The 14,645-nt window shown below is 38.3% G+C and overlaps 1 protein-coding gene across 2 annotated transcripts; it reads left to right on the top strand.

The window, feature by feature from the left end:
* Window positions 1-1,854: 1,854 nt before the first annotated feature.
* LOC124399160 (protein-L-isoaspartate O-methyltransferase domain-containing protein 2) lies at window positions 1,855-14,551 on the top strand. 2 transcript variants are annotated; one of them, XM_046869917.1, is made up of 6 exons: window positions 1,855-2,044; window positions 3,677-4,002; window positions 5,267-5,369; window positions 5,823-5,994; window positions 10,969-11,092; window positions 12,576-14,551. In XM_046869917.1, exons 2-6 carry the CDS (start codon window positions 3,696-3,698, stop codon window positions 13,052-13,054), a joined length of 1,185 nt encoding a protein of 394 aa, XP_046725873.1. In that variant the 5' UTR covers window positions 1,855-2,044; window positions 3,677-3,695; the 3' UTR covers window positions 13,055-14,551. The 2 variants fall into 2 exon arrangements, with proteins under 2 accessions (XP_046725873.1, XP_046725872.1); XM_046869916.1 differs by having other exon boundaries at window positions 1,857-2,044; window positions 3,644-4,002.
* The last annotated feature ends 94 nt before the right edge of the window (window positions 14,552-14,645 follow it).

A 14,645-nucleotide genomic window follows, 5' to 3' on the forward strand; every position in this document is an offset into this window, starting at 1 on the left:
CCATAATAAATCATAGTACTTGGATACTTAAGTATATTTGAAGGCAAACACTTTTGTACTTTTACTTAAGTGAACGTTTAAAGGAATCACTTTTACTTTTACTGGAGTAATATTTTAGTTACTCTATTTTTACTCAAGTACATGCTTTGTCTACTTCATATACCACTGCCAGTTCCAACATGACAATGCTCCTGTGCACAAAGCGAGCTTCATGAAGATATGGTTTACATGGTTTGGAGAGGAAGATCTTGAGTCGCACTTTTGAGATGCATTGGAACACTGACAGCATCCCAGGCCTCCTCACCCCAAATCAGTACCTGACTTTACAAACACCCTTATGGTTGATTAAAACAAATGTGTACAAGTACCCTCCAAATTCTAATGGAACATATTTCCAAAGGACTCCTCTGGTAAGATGAAGGCATTTTAATGAACATTAGAAATCAAATAAGAGCAAATTGGGACTAAATGTGGAATGTGATGCTCAAAAAGCACATACCATACTTATGACCAGGTGTCCTCAAACTTTTGCAAATATAGTGTATATATATCTATCTCCACAGTGGCATTACCAATCATGCCACGATCAGCGTCAATAAGATTTTCTGCTATTTTGATATTTCAACCCAACAGAAGATATGCATTGAGTTACTTCCTTATGTTAGGCTGATTAAATATTTATATTAATACAGCTATTTATAAAGAACATATTCACTTTTAATCACCACATTATCTGTGTAAAGCTGCTTTGAAACAATGTTCATTGTTAAAAGCGCTATACAAATAAAAATGAATTAAATTGAATTAAATACACTATGTGACAAAAAGTATGTTAGACATCTAGCCATCACATCCATTTGTGTTTTTCCCTAAATTTTTCCCACAAATGTGTAAGCACACAATAACGCAGGACCTTTTTGTTTCAGTAGCATTACAATCCGGCTTCACTGGAAGAGCCTAATCCCAAAACCTGTTCCTGTGCACAAACTGAAATCCATTAAAATATGATTTGCCAAAGTTGGAATGGAAAAAAAAAAATAAAGCGACCTACACAAAGCCCAATCTCAACCCACTAAACACCTTCAAGATGAATTGGTAGGCTGATTGCACCCCAGGCCTCTTTAGACAACCTACAGTAGGTGTCTAACCTCACTAATGCTCTAGTGGCTGAATGGAGATAAGAATGCTGGCAACCGGGTTACTATTACACTGGTTGGTGAAGTCAGATTCAAGCCATTACACCCATAGAACAAAAGGCTTCATGGTGAAGCCTTTTGTTCTATGGGTGTAATGGCTTGAATCTGACTTCTGGGGGTATAATGGCTTGATTTTGACTTTAAGTCTCTTGGACTGTTTTTTCCCCTACATGCCACTGCAGTTTCTATGCCACGTGACCCCACAAAACGTTTTAATGAACAGTAGAACGCTGTTTTTGACAGATTAAGTGTCTGAAACTTTTTTAACTCATTTAACTGAGTTGAATAGATTGACTCGATTTTCTAAACCGATTCAAATTATTTCAGCAGGAATGCCGGATCAAGTTCAGTTCGTGTTTTGGACTGGATTCAGGTGACGATTTAGTGCATGTGCTTCAGGAATAGGTTCAGGTACAATAAAGTTTGTAGTATGGTTGTAGGGGAGCCTAGTGAACAACAATAGCACGGATCTGATTAGATCAGCTGCGTCGAAAAGAAGATCCAGTTTCAGTTTCATGTGCAGCCTTTTGCAAAGCAGTGCTGCGTGCTGTGCAATAACGTTACACTTCGAGTGCGTCCAGGAGGATGCGTTTTATCTGTTCAGCTCCGAGTTCAATTCGGAACTGCTCGCGTTTTGGGGAAATCCAGCGGGCCAATCACAGGAGACGCTGACGGCCGTGTATGACGTGTGCACGTCGCGTCAGCTGTTTTGTGTTTACCTCGGATTGTATGGGGGTTTTTTTCTATCTTTGCCAGAGTCAAGTTCAAACGCTGTTGTTTTGTTGTATTTTATCATTTCCTAGCGAAATGTAGGAACGCGGCGAGTGCACGATCGAGAAGCAAAACACGTGAGTAAATACTGTTGTCGATTTCCCACATCGCACAGTGAGGGCAAATGGACGCTGCCATCGACAGGGTTGGCAGTGCCCCAGTCTGCGTGTGTTTGTTTATATATTTGTGCGTTCAGTAGCGCCAGTCTGATTTGTTTTTGTCTTTGTGCTTGGAAGATTTGCCCTCCTGTCATTTATATACAGATAACCTACGTTTCTTTATTTTACTGTATATTATGTACACTTCATCAGAGTTCATTTGGTTGTTGTTGTTTGTTGTTGTTGCTGCTGCTGTTGTTGCAGTCGCGTTGCCATTGTAATCGCGCAAGTTGCTGAATACAGCAGCTACGTTTGGTAAAGAAGCCCCACTTGTTTAAAAAGAAATGAAAACGTTTTCGAACAGTTTGTTGCTGGTTTGTTAATTTTTTTTCTCCATTTGTTGTGGTGTTTTTTTTTTTTTTTTTTTTTTTTGTGCTCCAAATAAAATCCAAAGTCTTCAGTCCTCACCTGCAAGATTTAGAGGTCCTCGATGAACTCCAACAACAATACCTTAAATTCCCCTTAAAATAGACTCAATTTTAGGGCCACTATATATATATATTTTTTTTTTTTGTGTTTGTTTGTTTGTTTGTTTATTAATGTAGAAGTCATAAAGTAGTCCAGATTACTCCAACTGACCCTCTGTTGAACAGTATTTAGACAATAAACTGCTGATCTTTCCTGTTTTGTTTTGCCACACGATTGTTTTATGTAGCAGGAATTAGAAATATATGACCACACTTCAGCTACATTGTCAAAATGCTTTAACTGCTTGGCACTGTGAGAAAAATCAGAATCATAAATTGTCATTTCTGCCCAAGCAATTTGCAAAGACACAGGCATTGCTGCTGCGCAAATTCTTGTCCGCAATTCGTGTCATTCTCGGGCCATAGGAAAAGAACTGGTCTCTAACACATGGTTGTGAAGGCTTGAGGCTTGAAGTGCTTTACTGTTCCATTTCTCTCCATCCTCCCAATTTTATTTCAACTGTTCCATGACATTTGTTTCCTTCTCAAGCCGGGTTCAAAAAAATAGAGTGCAGTCGACAAAAACAAATATACAAATGAAGCCCTCTGGTCTAAATGGATCCTTGGCAGGATTTCAGACTTTGGACACAGAGGACTATCACTTTCCACTCTGTATTGTTTGACATCTAGAAATAGAAAGACAGACCAACTCTTCACAAGCGACAATAAAAGCAATTTGTGCCACGTTGGCTGATTTTTAGCATTGTTTGGCATTTGCCAGTTGAATACAAAGAGTTCAGCCAGGATTTATTAATTATATATTCCGGCTATTACAATATATTGAAAATATTATAAGATGAACAAATGAAAAAAAAACTTTGCAAATGGAGTCCAAGTGTAAGTTGCACTTTCGTTATTTAAAGGAATATTTTCTTATATAAACTTTATTTGTGACTTTTAGAAAAAATCATTTACAGACCAGTGTCCATATTTACTTTATTTATTGTAACTATAATTTAAGTGTTGCTCTGCTTACAGACTGTATATTTTGTACTGATGTAGTTTCTTTTCTGTTCTGTTCTATAGCAGTGTTTATTTTGTTTTCCCTCAGACTGTGTTAAGCCTCTGTCCGCTCTAACCCCAGACACACTCTTTCATTCACCATGGGTGGTGCTGTGAGTGCTGGAGAGGACAATGATGAACTGATCGACAACCTAAAGGAGGCACACTACATTCGTTCAGAGTTAGTAGAGAGGGCTTTCCGGGCCATCGATCGTGCTGATTACTATTTGGAGGAGTACAGGGACAGTGCCTACAAAGACCTGGCCTGGAGACATGGCAACCTGCATCTGTCTGCTCCCTGCATCTATTCAGAAGTGATGGAGGCACTGGAGTTGCTGCCTGGCCTTTCATTCCTAAACCTAGGCAGTGGGACAGGCTACCTTAGCACCATGGTGGGCCTCATCCTTGGTGAGTTGCCCAAGGCATCTTGAAAATAATAATAATAACAATAATAATAATGAAGCAAAAAGCTTTATTTGTAATTTCACTCCTGATATGTATGTTCAGACCATAAACAGTAGTGGTTCTCTGACTGTAGAAGGAAAGGTCTAGATGCACAAATAGGCTGGAATGACTGTGAAGTTGATTTGAGTTCAATTTGGTAAAGATGGGACAGATTGTGTTGGAGGAGTAACAATAAAAATGTTTTAGCCAACCTAGCCTAGATGGTAGAAACACAATAGTGTGCCAATACGCCATTGCCTTTAAATAGACATTTAATAGACATTACTGATCTGTATCCCTATTTATTACCCACACTGTCTATACTGTCTCACATTGTCTGTATTGTCTTGTATAGTCTTGTATAGTCTGTTTTTGTCTTGTCTTGTCTGTTTTGTCATGTATAGGTTTTATTTATGTCTGTACTTTTGAGAGTCACTAACAGCTGAAACCAAATTCCTTGTGTGTGTCAACACACTTGGCCAATAAACCTGATTCTGATTCTGGAAATAAGAGATAATCATCATCATCAAAGACTTTTTAAAGCAGGGTTTGAAGTGTTTCTGATCCACGAAGGATGTGCATCCAGTTACATTTCTTTTTTTTTAGAATTTTGCTGTTTCTGTTCACTTTGCGCTTTTTCTTCATTATACATACTGACATTCTTTATGTCTTAATGACAGTTAACAATCACATGCAGTTTTGCACAATTAGTTACCTAATAGCTATTGTGTTGTGTAGTCAGATTGCACTGTATAGTTTTTATATACACCATATAATAAACCATTATTTTATTTGTAGTGTTTTTAACAATGGACATAGTCCCAAAGCAGCTTTACAGAATTAAATAGATTACAATTCTATTATCATAAATGAGTCTCTATAAGTTTATCGCCAGTGCGCAAGCTGGGTGAGAACCAGGCTAAAAAGTGAACCAAGCCTCATATGAGTGACACTGAATGGTCTATTAATTATAGTTCCATCATTGTTGAGGTTTTCAATCATTCATGCACCCCAAAGAGAGTATAATTGTGCTATATTGCACCTGTTGCTTCCCTTTAAAAGAGTACACATTTGCACCGCAGTTATATATTTTTAGATATCTGTGTGCAGTGTAGTGTGAAATAACCCTATTCTGCAACTTTTGCTGCACTGCACTAGCACAGTTCCAATATTTTAACACTGTCTACATGTATATTTATAGCATGACAATAAAAAAAATGATTTGCAGGTTCATTCGGAGTGAATCACGGCGTTGAGCTGCATGCAGATGTGGTGGAGTATGCCTACCAGAAACTCGACTACTTTATCAAAACCAGTGACAGCTTTGACAGGTGAGGTATGAGTAAGAGTATATTTTAAACCTTTGCTTGGGATAAGATCCTGGCACAGTGCTTGTATGTCTTTTTTTTCTATCATGTCCTGTACACAATATATGCCTTTGTCAATGTATTGTTTTTTTTACATGCACATAAATTAAACTTTTAGTAGAATACAAAAGAGATATTTTTCATTAGTTAATAATGAGACTCAGTTCTATTTCAGCACTTTTTTTTACGAATTAATAACATAAGCACAACTGCCTAATTAATTGAATATTAATATCGATTCTAATTAAGGTAGGCTAATCAGACAAAGCAGATTGCACTAGAGCATATTGGTCTTGAAATAGTAATTACCACACCAAAGTTGATCATTTTCCTAGAGAAGCATTTCCTGCCATTTATTCCTCTTAAATTAAAGAAACACTTGCCATTTTTAATTTATTAATAAATGACTGTGTGTAGGTTTGAGTTCTGTGAGCCATCGTTTGTGGTGGGGAACTGTCTGGAGATTCCTCCAGAGAGCCGCCAGTATGACAGAGTGTACTGTGGGGCTGGAGTGCAGAAAGAATATGAGAACTACATGAAGAACCTGCTCAAGGTCGGAGGCATTTTGGTGCTGCCTTTAGAAGAGAAGGTTTGTACATACATGGGTTTATGGATCTAAGAAATGTTTGGCAGTGTGACAGTTCTGTTGCATGAAATAATAAAAAATTATATTTATAATGTTTTGCTAATTTAAACTCAAACAAGATGAAGTCAAATATCAGTTCTACCTTAAAGCACTTCCTTCAGTATGGTATCTTCCAATAGATGGAGGGTGTAAACCTAAAAGTACTCTCTAAAAGTCCTTCTGCCAATGATAGTTTTACAGAAAAAAAAGAACTGCTTATGTAGAAATAACCTCATTGTATATTCTATAACTCGTAGATTCTTTGTTGTGTAAAACATAAGGTACAGAGTATTTTTCAGAGTATTTGGTATGACCCCTTTTTGCTGTATTGACAGTATATTAACTCATAATGGCATAGACTCCACGAGGTTATGGTCCATATTAAATCAAATAAATCCCAGTCTCGACTGTCAGTCACTTTGTTAATATCATAAACTTACTTAGTAAACATAAAAAAAATCTTGAATATTGTATAATGAACATATTGAACATTTATCTATCTTTGTTTTCGGTATTGAATAACTTTTATTACAGTTATTTCCAGAAGAATTAAATCCCAGATTTTCAAACTTTTGATCTACACTCTAAGTTAAGTATCATGATAGAATTAGGTATCATAGCTATGTCAACAACGGTACAACAAATATTTGCAACCAGAACAATTCAGTGAAGCAGTGGGAAGGTTCGGAGGTGCCATCTCTAAATGTCGTGCGTGTTAACATTTACATTTACCGCATTTGGCAGACACCCGTATCCCAAGCGACTTACAAAGTGCTTTGGAGTTTCCATTAATAAATACATTCTAAAACTGGTTCATTACAGACTGTAAATACTATCCATCTAATACTCTGTTTGAAAAAAAATGGTTAGAAAGCAAATACGAAAATTGCTCATTTAAGAACCTCTGAAAGATGGCCGTCTTTAGATGTTGTTTGAAGACTGCTAGTGTCAAGCTGTTTGCACATTAAGTGGAAAGTTGTTCTACTACCTCAGTGCCAGAGCAGAGAAGAGTCTGGAAGCATGTCTTGTCAGATAGTAAAAAAGTTAAGCAGCGGAGGGAGTGTGGTGTTGTGCTGGGTGAGGTAAGTGCTCCAAGGTAGGGAGTGCTGGTCTGTTTTTGGCTTTGTAGGCAAGCATCAGTGTTTTAACTCGGATGAAGGCAGCTGATGGAAGGCAGTGGAGGGAATGTAGCAGTGCGGTGGTGCAGCTGCATTCTGGATCAGTTGCAGCGGTCTGATGTCTTTCAGAGACCTGCCAAGAGCGAGTGGTCCAGTCTTGAGAAGACGAGGCACAGAACAAGCACCTGAGTGGCATCCGTGTGGACAGAAACTGACAAATTCTCCTAATTCTGTAAGGAGAAATCAGCATGTGCATGTTTGACTTGCAATGTTTTAAGCTTCATCTGATGCTGCTCTTAATTACAAGGACTTGCATACTGATATTGATGAGACTGACTTTTAAAACTGCAGAATTAGCCAAATTAGTCAACAAAGCAGTCTTGTAACTAAGTCTTGTCTTTATGCTGCAAATTGCTCTACCTGTCTGTTATAGTTGTTTTTTCTCCTTTAAATTGTCCAGCTTTAAATGATGGACAAGTTTTAAAAGGATAAAAAAAGGCCCTGTTAATTTGTGCTTATTTCTCTAAAAAATGACAAAGCCAGCTGGTTTTTCATGTCCATGATGCCTGAGCATGTAACCAGTAGTAGCCATGAGTATGCCATGATTACTATTCTACACCTTAATAAGTACTGCTACAAGTACTATTTAAATTCAGCATGTCATGCTCATGTCTGAACAGAAGTGGGAAAGTGAAGAATATACATGCAAACAAAATTATATAATTGCTTAAAATCTATTGTAGACAGTCCCCAATAGCAGTGTTAGTAAATGAAATAGTTCAACCAAGGGTTAATTTAATAAAATAAGTCATTTTTTTCCACTAAGCTAGTTCTAAGTAAGGAAGTCACCTTAATGACCCTATAAAAATAATAAGTCTGATAGTGAGACAGTCTCAGCTAGCATGTTTAACATTATTCGGAATATCACATTCGTATAATGCCAATAAAGTGAGTACAACAGCTTAATGTTTGGAGAAAAACTCCAACTGATAATGACTGATTGCAGCCTGGCTCCCCTGTTAAAACACTGAGAAAGGAAAGGGCTCTCTAGGACATTGTTGAGAACAATATTGGTTGGGTTGTTTTTTTGTTTGTTTGTTTTTTTCTTGATGTGGCCTGTGTACTAGTACTGTGTACTATCTCTCCTCTTTTTTCCATTTCTTTTTTCGGCTTCCCCCATTAGGGGTCGCCACAGCGAATCATCCGTCACCAATACCTCCTGTCCTCTACATCTGCCTCTTTCAACCCAAACACCTGCATGTCTTCTCTCACCACATCCATAAACCTCCTCTTTGGCCTTCCTCTTTTCCTCCTTCCTTGTGGCTCCATCCTCAGCATTCTCCTGCCGATATACCCCATGGCCCTCCTCTGCACATGTCCAAACCATTTTAATCCCGCCTCCCTCACCTGCTGTCCCTTTAATAAACTCATTTCCAATCCTGTCCATTGTCATCACTTCCAATCTATTTTACTACTATATTTAAAATTTCTTTGCGTTTCTCACAGATCCGGTGATGTCAAAACACTGTGAACAACCAGTTAAAAGGCACTAGGGCATCACAATTGTATATGATAAATATAATAGTTTGTTGTTGAAAAGCATTTTCCTTTATTGTGTTTCCATGCTTCACCACTAGAGGGAGCTTAAGTTAAGAAATTTGTAATTAAACCCATATATATATATATATATATATATATATATATATATATATATATATATATATATATATAAAATATATTATATCTCTCTGACTCAGGACAGTAAAATGAGAGAACGTTTCTTTAGAACCTTGGTGCTACATTGCTACATAAAACAACATAAAACAACATAAAGCTACAAGAACAAAGAGTTAAGGACAAAAGTAAGTTGTCCTCACCACGTTAAGTGCATCGTGTGCAACTTGGTGCAAACAGTGCAGGACAAGACGGTGTAGGACAAATACACAAAACACAAAATAGTGCCGCCAGTAAACCTACTGTATGTTATACAGTACAAAGAGCAAAAGAGGACTGTATACAGGAGTGTACTTGTAAGCCATAGAAACAGTCAAATGGATGTGCAAAAACAGCATGTAAACAGTTATGTAGTTATAATAAAATAGTAATATAAAATCAGTGGTGCTGAAAACATGGATGTGTGAAATGTTAGTATGGTGTGTTTGTAGATTTGTAGCAGCGCAGTAACACAGTTGAGTGAGTCTGTGCGTGTGAGTTTCAGTTCCAGTTCAGTTTTGTGTGTTGAAGAGCCTGATGGCTTGAGGGAAAAAACTGTTTCATAGCACATCCACTTTCCTGATGGTAGGGGGGTGAGGGGTGTGTGGGGTCATCCACAATGCTGTTGGCTTTGCGGATGCAGCATGTGGTGTAAATGTCCGTGATAGAGGGGAGAGAGACTCTGATGATCCTCCGTAGGGTTTTGCCAGGCAGTGATGCAGCTGCTCAGGATGCTCTTAATGGTTCCTCTGTAGAACGTGGATGGGGGATGGGCTTTTCTCAGCCTTCTCAGGAAGTAGAGATGCTGCTGGTCTTTTTTGGTGATGGAGCTGATGTTGAGTGACCACGTGAAGTTCTCCGTCAGATGAACACCAAGGAATTTAATGGGGTGAAGCAATCTCCACGGAGGATCCATCAATGGTCAGTCTAGAATGGCGCTCTGTGCTCTCCAAAAGTTAACAACCATCTCTTTAGTTTTGTCTACGTTCAGAGACGGGTTGTTCGCTCTACACTAGGCTTTTAAATGTTGCACCTCCTCTCTGTATGCTGACTTGTCATTCTTGCTGATGAGACCCACCACGGTCGTGTCATGGGCAAACTTGATGATGTGGTTCAAGCTGTGCAATGCTGCACAGTCGTGAGTCAGCAGAGTGAACAGCAGTGGGCTGAGCACACAACCCTGAGGGGCCCCAGTGCTCAGTGTGGTAGTGCTGGAGCTGCTGTTCCTGATCCAGACTGACAGGTTTCCCAGTCAGGAAGTACAGGATCCAGTTGCAATGAAAGGTGATCATGCCCAGTAGGCTCAGCCTCTCTATCAGCTGCTGAAGGATGATTTTATTGAATGCTGAACTGAAGTCTATGAACAGCATTTGTACGTATGTGTCCTTATTGTCCAGGTGGGTGACGGCCAGAGAAAGGGTCGTAGCAATCGCATGGTCTGTGGAACAGTTTGGACGATACGTGAACTGCATGGGGTCCAGTGAGGTTGTTAGCTGGGTCTTGACGAGCCTTTCAGAGCACTTCATCATGATGGGTGTGAGCGCGACGGGACAATAGTCGTTGAACAGGAGATTGTAGACTTCTTTAGCATGGGAACAATTGTCGTTGTCTTAAAGCACATAGGAACAACTTTGCTGCTCAGGTTGATGTTGAAGATGTCAGTGAAGACATCCACTGGTTGTTCTGGACATTCCCTGAGCACTCTGCCAGGAATGTTGTCTGGTCCAGCAAACTAACACAGGTAAACTCTGCATAGAGTTTTCCTCACTTCAGCTGTGGTTAGACAGAGCACCTGGTTGTTTGGAGGAGGGGTGGTCTTTCTTGGCTTCACATTTTTCTGCACCTCAAACCGGTTGTAGAAATCGTTCCTGGAAGGGAGATGTCACGGTCACAAGCAGGTAAAGTTGTCCTGTGGTTTGTTATTGCCTGGATGCCCTGCCACTGTACTTGTACACGAGTACAATCTCCTGATCAGCATACAGCATACAACCTTCCTTACAATAGTTGAGCACAGGACTGGGTTACATGGTTATACAGTAGGTGAAATGGCAATGCATGTCTGCTGCAGTCATTTCACTTCTAGTCATGGCTTACTTGTCTTTCACAGTTGACCAAGATCACACGCACGGGTCAGAACTCCTGGGAGACAAAGAAAATCATAGCTGTGACTTTCGCTCCTCTTGTGCAGCCCAAACAAAGCATTAATGGAAGAGGCAAGAGTGTACCACTACGTGAGTAGACTGCTACTACACTGTCAGCCGATAGAATGATTACAAAGATAATATAAAATTATTTGACATTTAACAGTGCATTACATCATATCATCGTCCTTTTTAAGTGAGGACATACATGTGTAATATTTTTTTAATATCCAGTTTTTAACATGCCTTTATGATTTGATAAAAAAAAATAATAATAATACTTGATTTTCCACTATAAACGATATATTGTGTTTTACATATGCATTCACAATAGAAATGAAACAGGAGTCATTAAATTTTGTCATAAATTTACACAAAATCGTAAAATAACGAGTGATAGTGGGGGTGATATAGCTTGACAAATTTGGTCTGGTGCAAGCAGTGGCTATAGAAAAGTCACACCATTTGTTAAATGGTGTTGTGTAGCAATGCCAGGAAAGGCAATATCCATCCTGAGAATTCTCACATTGAAGCATGGCTGAAGCATCATTTTGACAATTACACCATGCCTCTTGGCTGCATCTCTGACTTATGCCCTCCTTACCCAATTACAAATTTGTGTGTGGGGAGTTACTGTTGTGCAATATTTGTTCTTCTTTTTGATTATGGATTCAGTGGTGTGCCACAGAATTATTATTGATTCAAATCAATTTCGATTCAGTTTTATTTGTATAGCGATTTTTAACAATGGGCATTGTCGCAAAGCAGCTTTACAGAAATAAATAATTATGAATATACGGTTTTATTCGATAATTACGTTTTAAATTTTACATTTCTAAATCAATCCATATACATTTATCCCCCTATATGTTTATTCCTAATGAGCAAGCCAGTGGTGACAGTGGCAAGGAAAAAGATGATATGAGAAAGAAACCTTCAGAGGAGCCAGATTGAAAAGGGGAACCCATTCTCATCTAGGGTTTATTGCTAATATATTATAATATATATTAAAAAAAATAAAATAAAAAATATATATATATATATATATATATATAGCATTCTGCCCTTTCCCAGCCAAAATTTGTTTGGTTTATAACCTGGAATAAAAATTGATTTTTCTTGAAAACAAAAAAAGACACAAGCTGCAGTGTGCATTCACTCTTGTTCTTCTGAAGTATATATACTGTATATATACACTGTAAAATCCTTATTAGTAAAACAAAAACATTAAAGATATTAAGGCTAGAATTCTGGGAAAAGCAGAACATTTCACATGCAAAAAACAATGAATATATTTGAAATGTTTGAAATGTTTAAAATATATAGACCTAGGTAAGAAAATGCTTCTTTTCACATTATTGCAGATGATTCATATTTACCTGTTGATAGTCAACGGTTTTGTTTAAAAAAAAAAAGCATTACAGTGCTTTGCAAAAAATAAAAAATAAATCATATGTATTACCTCATACAATAACAATTTTCATGAATGGTGCCTCATAGTTCTGGAGCTGACGCAAATATAATTGGATAACTATAACTATAAATAGTACACATGCCATTTTTTGTGTTATAGCCATTTTTGAGGTGCGAACCCTGCAAGATTTGGCACGCATCTCCATCCGCCATACCTTGCGCCAGCCAATGGAGATGACAGATGACCATTCCAAAAGGCGGGTATCATTCCCTGGAGCTCGCGCCATGCACCGGTATGGGCCTCGCTTCGAACGCCGCCGTTTCTGTCGCCGCTTCTACCGCCAGTGCATCAGCTCTACAATCCTTCACGAGTCCATGATGCCGATGGCCACAGAGGACTGCAGCTACCCAGGAGGAGTGGAAGAAGAGGAAGAGGAGGAGGCTGAGGAGGAGAGAAACTTCCACCAAACAGAGGGAGACCTGCAGGAAGAGGATGAAGAGGAGGAGAGTGCCACTGGTGAGGAAGAGGAAAAAGTCAAGCGAGCTGAGGCACCAGTCAATCTTCTGAGGCAGAGGATCCTGGGACTGCCTTTGCCTGAGCCACTCAAGATGTACCTCTTGTATTATCGTGAGAAATAAGCTCACGAAAGTTAGAGTCTGTAGGCTACAGTGAATTTTAAAGGACCAGCTCACGAGTCCACCCATATTGAAATCATTTCCTGTTTTCCCACTGAGACTAGCTGCATTCTGGGTGCATGAAGAACTCATATGTGTTTCTTGCACTTCCTTGTTACTACTTGTTTGGGCAATTTCTTTGAGTCTCTTCTGTGATTTCTCAGTTTAGAAACCCTAGACCCATTTTACAGTGAATGAAAACCTGTACATCATCTTTATGAGGCTGCCGGACTACATCAGAAAGATTGGAGTGACGCCATCACCTGACTGACAGCAGCATTAATTTTGGAAGCTTGCCAGGATTGGCGTGGTGGACTAAAACCGTTTGTATATTTTTCTATACGCTTATGGAAGATCTTTATTGTTGATCTGCTTTCCTTGTTACAGACTCCTCTTATCATAAGGCACTATCATAAAGTTCCATTTGCAAGTGTAGTGCTACTGTGCACCTGCATTTTGTTGTGATATGTTTCGACACTGTATGCTGTGCAAGTCCATTCATGTTTGGGGATACAACTACATTTGACACGGTCATTGTGATGTGAAGTTAAAACAGTTGGTAAGACGTTTTGTGTAGATGCATTGCAATCATACATACATGAGATGCTTATGTTTATGACATGGAAATATTGTCTAGAGCAGTGGTTCTTAAAATGGGCTCTGTATAAGTATGGTTGTGAAACATAGCTGTGGAGGGGGTCTATGTGTTTATTATTTATTGACAAACCATAGTGTAGAGTCATTTGAATCTAATTGGTTTAGTCCAGATCAAACAAGTAGGTCTATAAATATGAGCCTAATACAGGCCTTAAATGTTAGTTCTAATGAGAATTCTGGAATAAAAAAAAAAAAGCTTTTAAACTATACATTACCATACACTTTTTGATAAATGTGTTTAAATAAATTTGGAGAACCACTGATCTTGAGAACACATGAACATGCTCGCCAAGATACAAGATATATATTTTTTTTTTTATCCCAAACTAGTTTATATGTATTTCAACTACATAGTATTTATATTTTAAATGTCACATGAAGTGCTCAGAAACTGTCCCTACTCAGGAATATTCCGGGGTTAATTTTCAGAGAGGTATTTGAGTTGACCAAAAATGATATTAAAAATTATATAATTTTTATGACCAAATCCAGACAAGATTGTTCGATTTTGTACTATGCTTACTGTAAAATAGACTCAACACGTAGAAGTAAAACATTTTTGGGTTACCATGCTTGCTTTGCTACTACAGTGTATTTCCAATATTTTAAGTACTTTTGTTTTGTTCTTTTGATTATAGACACATACATGGATGCTTAATGGCTCCTTAATTTAAAAGAATTCATCATTAAAAGCTGCCTATATGCCTGAAAACAGCATATCTAAATAATAACTTGAAATGCTTGTGAGAATTTAGGTCATGTATAGACTTTCAATAAAATTTAGTTTGCCCAGGCAATAACTGATGAGTTGTTTGTGAATGTATACTTTGTTTCTGCTCAGATGCTGATGAAAATACTTTATTAGTCAAAGTGGTGGTGTGCACACACCATTACATGA

This window comes from Silurus meridionalis, chromosome 16 (assembly GCF_014805685.1).
Source record: "Silurus meridionalis isolate SWU-2019-XX chromosome 16, ASM1480568v1, whole genome shotgun sequence".
Classification (NCBI taxonomy): Eukaryota; Metazoa; Chordata; class Actinopteri; order Siluriformes; family Siluridae; genus Silurus; species Silurus meridionalis.